General features: G+C 42.7%; 1 protein-coding gene across 3 annotated transcripts in view; it reads left to right on the top strand.

The window, feature by feature from the left end:
- The first annotated feature begins 1,493 nt into the window (after positions 1-1,493).
- The window catches only part of Prkd1 (protein kinase D1), a 301,676-nt gene continuing 294,233 nt past the window's right edge, over positions 1,494-8,936 (top strand). Inside the window, exon 1 of one of the 3 annotated variants that reach the window (XM_063246399.1) lies at positions 1,494-1,513. Coding sequence is in view for 2 of the 3 variants with exons in the window: in XM_063246381.1 (XP_063102451.1) it covers positions 2,118-2,384 (267 nt within the window). In the remaining variant the exon portion in view is untranslated. Of the gene's footprint in view, positions 1,514-1,863; positions 2,385-8,936 lie in introns of those variants that run through there. The other 2 variants (XM_063246381.1, XM_063246388.1) reach the window with 2 other exon arrangements.

Here is an 8,936-nt window from a genome sequence, read left to right as displayed (position 1 = left end):
TGGAGATAATTTCATTTACTTCATTTCTCTTTTCAGTGTGATCTGTTAGGGCAAGAACTTTGTCTTCAAGGTGGTGCAACTGGTGCTGGAAAAAGTCCGAAACAAAGAAGTCTTCCACACATAACTGTGACCTCTACGAAAAATGTATGTCTCCAGATCTCTTGAATCTCAAGTAAAATCAGCTGCTTGTAAGTACTCTGTGAACTTACCTGCAAACTTTTGCCCTGTACTAGCAAATGGCAGAATACTGACTTTATTTCAACTTTGGAAGAAACTATACTTTTGTTATTTAAAAGAAGCGACAAGGGGCTGGGGATTTAGCTCAGTTGCATAAGCGCCTGCCTTGCAAGCAGGCAGTCTTGAGTTCGATCCCTGGTACCGATAAAAAGGAAAAAAGTCAAAAAAAAAAAAATTCTCTAAAAGAAGCGACAAAACAAATTCCACACCTCCTAAAAAACGCAGAAAGGCACTGAAATCAAGAATTTCATCTTTCTTACAGTTTAGTTGAGACTGTTACACCAGGAAAATTACACTATGCCATGGATAAAGAGAACCACCCTATACACAATTAAGCAGGGAAAACGTCAGTTCTGTCAAATCAACAGACCCAGAGAGTACATTCAAATCTCTTTTAGAGCTGTGACTGACACTATAGTAGTTGGAGGCCTTAGTATTCCATTCCTGACTGAACACAACTCCAAAGAAAAGTACCTTGCAATAGCCTACACTAACCAGAAGCCAAAACTAAAAACCAATTTGTCTAAAATAAAATGAAAGCACATCTATTACCTGCATGGGTATGCTTGTGTAGGCAAGAGGAAGCACGTGGGAAAGAAGCCAGACTGGCTAAGCCTGCAACACGAAAATGCTGAGCCCCTTGTTCAAAATTCACTACAAATTCTGCAACCGTGACAGCAGACCGTGGTGGCAAAGTATTGCACAGAACAGGGCCCTTGTGAAAGCTGGAACCTGTGCAGCTATGGTCACACACCAAAGAGGTCCACCTTGGTGGGAGCACAGCGGTCAAGGACTGGGAAGCACTGCTGGCTGCCCTAACATCAAAGCAGCAACGCTGATCAACATTCAACAGGCCATGCCGTCCTGGCTGGTGACTGATGGTCATGCTGCTGGGGCGCACTTAGGAGCTCCTCTCCTACGAAGCGGCCTATGGACAGATTGAGGAGAAAAGCTATGCGTTTCTGAGTTGTCAAAGTAGAAGCTCCGGACACCCAGTGAGGCAGAAGTGCAGAGGCCGCCTGTGACGTTTCTCTTGCCTCCCCTTGCAGTTACAACTGCTTTACTTTCCAGAGAGCCGACCTCCTAATCCAGCCACCTGTGCCTCTGGGCTGGGTAGGGCTGGTGTCAAGGTGTGCCAGACAGACAAGGGGGAAAAGGTGGCCCTAGGTTTAAATACACTTCCGGGGACTGGCTCCCTACTCTCTTTTGGCAACAATCTCCAGGCAATTGGCTTCGGACTACGCACTATTTTCAACCCAACGGGGGCACTGTGAAGGTAAGATTCTCCCGGAACCGCAGGGCTCAGCACTCCTGGGTGCCTCCTGGCACCTCAGTTGTAGAAGTAGGTAGCTCTAGAGCGCTTGGAAGAAGTGGCCAGGACTGCAGGGACTGGAAGTTCGCAGCCCCGGGCAGCGGGTCGGCGAGGGGCGCCCGGTCCGAATTCTGGGCGGCGGGGACGGCGTAGATGGGGTCCCCGAGGGAAGGGACAGCCTGCGCCGGGCCGGGCGGTTCTGCGCCCCGCGGCTGGGTCCTGCGGAGGGGGCGGTGGCTGCGCGGCTCGGGTGCCCGCCGGGTGGCGGCTCGCAGCGCCCGCCCCCAGCTCGCGTCCCGCCCCTCGCTGACCCGCCGCCCCGCCGGCCTGGGAGCGCGCCGCGCGGCGGCTCGGCGGCTCGGTCCTCCCCCGCGCTGCGCTCGGTCCTCCGCCTCGGCCATTTTCCCGCTCCCCGCCCCTCCCGCGCTCATCCCAGCGCCCTGCCCCCGCGCGGGGACTTTCCCGGAAAGTTTTTATTTTCCGTCTCGGCTCTCGGAGATACGAGCTCCTGGCTCCGCGGCTGCAAAACTTTTCGGCCGCCGGCCCCGCGCCCCGCGCCCCCCGAGCGATGAGCGCCCCTCCGCTGCTGCGCCCGCCTAGCCCGCTGCTGCCCGTGGCCGCGGTCGCCGCCGCCGCCGCCGCCGCCGCGCTGGTGCCGGGGTCCGGCCCGGGGCCCGCGCCTTTCCTGGCTCCCGGGGCGGCTCCGGCGGGGGGCATCTCCTTCCATCTGCAGATCGGCCTGAGCCGCGAGCCGGTGCTCCTGCTGCAGGACTCGTCCGGCGACTACAGCCTGGCGCACGTCCGCGAGATGGCTTGCTCCATCGTGGACCAGAAGGTAAGCTCGGCGCCGGCCCGCCGCGCAGCGCAGCGCAGCGCAGGGGGCGCTGCACCCGCCGCCCCAGGCCACGCCAACTTTCCCGCTCGGCGGCCGCGCGCTGCGGAGGGGTCCGGCACGGCCGGGCCGCCCCTCTCCCTAGCCCTCGCCCTGTGCCTTGGCCTCCCACTGCCCTCGCTCATCCAGATTACTCTCCAGCCTGCACCCTCTTCACTCATTTCCATCCCATCCCTGAGGCCGGGCATCTTTCCCTTTTTTCTCCTGCCGCTTTACATCCCTGGCGCTTCCCCGCTCGCCCACTCCTCCCTCTGGACCCTGGACCAGTGCATTCCTGGCGCTAGCATCCTTATTCCTGCACCAGAGTTCCCCCGGGACGAGGCCAGCACCACTCCCTTCTCTGCCAGCACGCTGTCCCAGTTTAGATTGATGCTGAGGAGTTCCTGGAATGACTAGAGACCAGGAATTTCTCACCTGTCAATTAAGCTTTTAAAAAAGAGTGATTGACTTAGCCAGCTGTAAAAACAACCGACCAGACCACAGTTATCTCAGATTTCTTGCCATCTTTTAGTGCCATCTCTTTGTGAGGATGGAAACAAATTTCCCATCAATAAAACCTGAAAGTTAACAGCCTTCTTTCCTGTTTTTTCAATCCCGGGACACTGGGAGTATGAGGCTGAAGTCATGAAGTGATGTCCAGGAACAGTCAGATGATGGCTGTGCTCTTAAGTTTGGGGTTGTGGGACTCTGGACAGTGGCTACCAAAGGCAGATTGGAAAAAGGATTATTATTTGGAGTAGGCCGTCCTGGACAGACCCAGTCCTCTTAACACTGTTGGTGTAACTTTGGATTTCAGGCTGTCTCCATAGCCATCCAGAGGGACTGCAGAGACAGGGTTGGAGTGCCAGGGAGAGGGGGCTGTGGCGCCAGTGGGCTTAGTCACATCCAGTCAGTGCTTGGGAAGGCGACAGGGGTGTCTAATGTGCTGCATTTCTGCAGTGGGAGACTGGCCAGTACTCACCTTTTAATGGTCGCTTGAATAATCATGAATTTTTTCTTTACACTACTTGGAATTGAGTTTGCTAAACCTTGAGGTTTTCGAAATGTGACACTGAGTACAGGAATATTAGGAACAGCCCCAGGGAAAAATCACTAATCTAGGAGGTTGTGAAAGTTCTGGAGGCCACATTAAGGTAACTGAGTGCCAGGGATTTTTGTTTATCTAATTATTTTTCATAAAACTTTCAGCTGTTGCAACTTCCACGCAAGTTGCCAATTTTGGCTAATGCTGGCACAAGTCACATCTGATTTCTCATTAATATTGTGGAATGCCTATTACAGGTCAACAAGGGCAGACTCGTAGGCACTCAGTTTTCAAGCCTTACTTTAAAGATTATAGCCTATGATGACTTCTGTCAGAACACAAACCAGTTAATCAGGTACAGTACTTATTAAACATACACACAATGTGTAATAAAAGTTCTCAAAAAGTTAATGCAATTCTGTCAAATTTTATCTATTCTAAAGGATATGGTATAGTGACAAAGTATTCATATTAGGTCAAATTAATGTGGACAGACTTTTAAACACACACACACACATCCTAGATTGAATTTAGGATGCAGAGAAATATGCATGATTCTAGAGGTTTGGGGTTGGGGTTTTGGATGGAGGGTGAATTCTAGTTCCCTGGTTGCAGCTGAGAGAGCTGCTCCATGGAGAGTGATTGCAAAGCTCGAGGTGAAGGCCAAAGAAGTACCAATGAGACGCAGCGTATGCAGGAAAAGTTTTTATGAAAAGGCCTTGTAATTTAACTGAATGACTAGAAGCCTCAGTAATTTTCTCATAGAGATATTATACCATGCCAAGGCCATCTTGAAAGATGGATTGCCCTGTGGGGGATGTTTTAGAATGCCAAAAATGTTATGGCAGAAAGCTGGAGTTCAATCCAGAGCTCGTTAGAACCTGAGCCAAGCTCTGGGGGAGATACCTGAAGAAATACTAGAAAGGGAAAGTTATCAGCTGTGGTGACTGATTTATAAGGGAAATCCTTCCCTTCTGTATTTATCTCAGTAGTTTCTCTGTCTCTAAAAGAGAAATTGGTAAAAGTTTGCTTGGGAGAGCCAGGGTACAGATCTTACTTTGACTCTTTTTAAGATTGTTGAGTGAGAGAGACATTTAGATGTGAATTGAAGAGTTATTTATACACAGAATATATACTTGATGGGGCACTAAGCAGAAGATCTTTTCAATCCGTCCATCTCTCTACCCATCTCTATCTACCAGTATCAGCATAGATTATTACCACAGGCAAAAAGAAGATAAGGAGGACTGAAAGTCCATTACAAAGTAGCAGAGTCTCTTTGCTTTTTGACAGTGGGACTGACAGGGTGTCAGTGTAGACTTAAGGATGTGGGAGGAAGTCTTTTGTTTCAGGTTTTCTTGAAGAGCCTCATGAAGACACCTACTGTGATGAGGAGTGAGGGAAGGTAAGGGGAGGAGGGGCGGGAGAAGCAGGAGGAGGAAGAGGGCGAGGGAGGAAAATGGAAGCTCAAGTCTAAAATCATTTACAGTTTACCATGTAGTCTGGAGACATGTGGAGCTTTATAGCAGAAAGTTTTCTTGATTTTTCTTAGTCCTCCATTTATTTTAAGGTGTGTCAGAGGTTTCCCATCCAGTTTGTTTAAGAGTTCCCTAAATACTGATATCCTAATTTAAGTCTTTGGATATATTGGCTACCAGTTCTATTGGTTTCCGCAGGAGTAAGTAATTGAAGTGTTACTGGGTAAGAGAGACACGGAGAAACTCTTATCTTTAAATTATGATGGGTATTTGGAATTTATAGTTTTTCTTTAATTATGTAGCAGACAAGATTGTACTTGAAAATTTTTGTTATCAATTCAACAATAAACTTTTACAGTAATGTGCTATAATAATAACTGTAAAAGAATTTTTATATTCTAGTTTAAATAAGAAAATGTAGTCTTGGTTTTTTTGTAACAATGCATGAATAAATAAAGATATTAATCCTTTGAAAGTATTGATTCAAGTTTTTATTTATATTTTTCTTATTTCTTTACTTCACAAGTGCATAACATTGAAACCCAGTTGTTTCTAATGATATATGAATTATGTTAATTAATGCACATGAGTATTATTTTAAGGAAGGTAAAAAGCTAACAGTAATTGAATTCACTTTGAAATTCTGTTAAGTTTTGCAGTGAGAGGAACTTTGAATATATAAACTGAGAAAAAATTGTTTTGAAGCTCGAAACAGACTCTAAAGAATGAATTACTTTGCTTTTACATTTTTATCTACACACACACACACAATTTTTTTCTATAAAAATGAGCTTTAATGCAGTATTAATATAGGATTGTATGGTGCAATTATATGATTATTTGTTTTTAAAAAGACAACTAATATTCTTGAATTTCCATAAATTTACTAATGACATCTGTAACACTCTTGATATATGGTTTCACTTTGAACAGTCATCTTTCTGGCTAAAGAAATTGAAAAATGAGATAAAATAAAAGATAGTATAGTTAAATAGTAATAAAGTTAGAACCTGAGTTTCAGAGTAGTGTTACCTTTTTTTGTAACAGTTTAATTTCCTTAATTGTACATTGTTTTCTTCACCATTGTAGTATCATTTTAATCCTTATTATTAATTTTTAATGCTCCATTCCTAAACAGATTGAGAAAGCTGAATAAAATTAGCTGGTAGACCAACCAAACATCCATGGAACAACAAGAATCCTTTCAAAATAATAGTGATCTTCGGTTCTTAAAAGTGTCTGTTTTTAATTCTAATTTTATATTTGACCATATTGTATATGTATTGATTTCTGATTTAATAATGAAATATACAGTTTATCATCTTACTAAATGATGCTTAAGTAATACAATATTAATACTATGCATTTTAAGTTTTAATTCATTTTCAAGTTTAATAGCATAATAGGATTATGTTATAACATTGTATTTTATGTAGTATATATTTTGTACTAGAGTATATAGAAGATGTATGTACCATCATAAAGGTTGAATATCCTTCATCTTAAATGCTTGGGACCAGAAGTGTTTTGGAGTTATGATTCTTTGGGATTTTGGAGTTTTTGAATATACATAATAAAATCACTTGGGAATGAGACCCAAGACTAAGTGCAAAATTCACTTGTTTCCCATTTACCTTATATCAATAGCATAAAGGTAACTGTATTTTTAGTGTGCCTGCCTTGTGACTGCAGTTACATGAAATTAGGTACAGAATTTTCTAAAATGTCATCTTCGCATTCTGAAGATTTTTGATTTGGGATGTCCAGCTTGTGTATGTAGTTTATATTAGTAGTATGTGTAGTAAATTATCTAAGTGTCTAAGTGTTTTGAAAATATATTATAAGAGCCTGGTTAATCATGCACCTCCAGGTGCTAAGCATTTGTGTGTGTGTGGATGTGTGTGTGTGTGTGTGTGTGTGTTCTTTCTTTCTTCCTTTTTTTTTTTTGGTACTGGGACTTGAACTCAGGATCTCACACTTGCCAGGCAGGCTTTGTGACGCTGAGTTGTATCCCTGGCACCGACCTACTTTTTGATATTTTGTGTAGGCCATAAAATAAGGGGTCCTGTTATTTATGTCACAATCCAAAAGAGTAACTAACTTTTCTGTTAGTATATTGGGGCGAATATTTTTAGGTATGTACATTTTAACAGATTTACAAGGACAGTGTCCTTTGAGACTCTCGAAGAAGCATTCAGCCTTTTCGACAGTCTTTGGAGAGACACGAGTTGGTTGATTGACAGTTTTGACAAATACACGAATTAATGTGGGCCATTAGATTCAAGACTGAGACAGACTTGAAAGAGAAAACTACAGTGTGTATGTGTATGGTGGTGGGCTGACTGGAAAACAATTACCAAAGTTTAAATGCTTGCCCCATAAGCCTGTGCTGAATGACTGGGCTGTTCGTTCTCAGTTTTACTAAGTTCCTATCTGCGATCTTCTGTCTGTGTTCTATTATGGGAGATTTATGACTTTATCTTTCCAACTTTTATTACTTTTTAAAGCTGATTGCATGTACCTCTTTAGCAGTTTATACATGGATGACTTAAATGACTTTATTAAACAATACAGAAATTTTTATGTCTATAACTGTGTGAGTTTATCCAAGATTACTTTGAGTGTTAATGATAACACACATAAAGGATTATACATACATGCATACTGCCTGGGAAATATGTGCAAAATTATTTGTATTAAGGCTCCTTTTCTTAGTGTCATGCTAACAAAAGAAACATGTATTTGTTATATTATTTTTACCTCAACAAAAAATAGTAAGATTAAGGAGCAACGTGGATATTAGACCCAGGTGACATTTTTGTTTATTATTTGCTTATTTTTGGTACCTGGGATCAAACTCACAACCTGGTGTTTGCCAGGCAGGTGCTTATGCCACTGAGCTAAATCCCATTTTTGAAACATCTTTTCAAACCTGAACCACTCAGAATTCCTTGAGGATTAGTTTGTTTACACTGCACTGCCAAATAAAAAACACATTTACTGGTACAGGTAATACATATATACCCAGAACTGAGTAAAATGATCAGGATCGTAGGACTGGATTCAGCCTTTATTTTTGTTTTGTGATACAGGGTCTTGCTATGTAGTCCAGGCTGGCCTTGAACTCGATGTGTGGCCGAGGCTGGTGCTCCTCAGGCCTGTGAGGGATGGGATTCCAAGTATGTACCGCTGTGCCCAGCTCCATACTGGTTTAGAAGTAGCTAAAAGGCATCCCCTTAGTAGCTGATGGTACCATTAATATTGGTTGCTTTGTTTGTATATGTTAGGAATAAGTCAGCTTTTTTGATATCCGGCTTCTGACAGTCATGTTGGCTCATATGAGAGGCCTAAGTGCAAAATGTGAAAATAGAGGTAAAAAAATGTAGAATATTTTAAAAAATGATATTAATCTTTTAGTTTCCCAAGAATTAGAAAAGTGTTGATGATAAGATTTCAGTATCCTGAGTCTTTCCTTAATGTGGGGCATGTTGGAACAAAACAAAAACTGTTTTCTTTTCTTCATATTAATGGAAGTTAGATACAAAGAAAATTGTTATTTTGTGAATTCTTTTTGTTTTGTGCAAATATATGTGAAAATTTCTCCTGGAATTCTTCTGATACTGTCAACCAAATATTTTGTACTATTAAAAATCAATCAGGAATAGCAACCTTTGAAGTTTGGCAGCACAAAAGACAGCTTTTGATTTCACATAGAAAATAAAGATACAAAGTCTAATTATATGGCCCTTATGGCCATTACGGAATATTGCATAATTCAAGTGTTGTAAAGGTAAGAATTGTTTTAAAAATACATCTATTCAGAAACAATTCTGCCTGCTCAAATTTATAGTTTCCTGTGCAAAAGTTTCTTCTAGATTTGCAAAAGGTTTTATTTGACACAAGCCACATAGTTGGTACAGCCACTTAATAAGGTTGGCAGATATGAAGCTTAGATTTTTAAATATGCAATTATGAGGGAATTTTGTTCAGTTT

The sequence above is a fragment of the Cavia porcellus genome, unplaced genomic scaffold (genome assembly GCF_034190915.1).
Source record: "Cavia porcellus strain 051 isolate PalLab524CR breed Dunkin Hartley unplaced genomic scaffold, mCavPor4.1 scaffold_1, whole genome shotgun sequence".
Classification (NCBI taxonomy): domain Eukaryota; kingdom Metazoa; phylum Chordata; class Mammalia; order Rodentia; family Caviidae; genus Cavia; species Cavia porcellus.
This window is presented reverse-complemented; position numbering and strand designations above follow the sequence as displayed.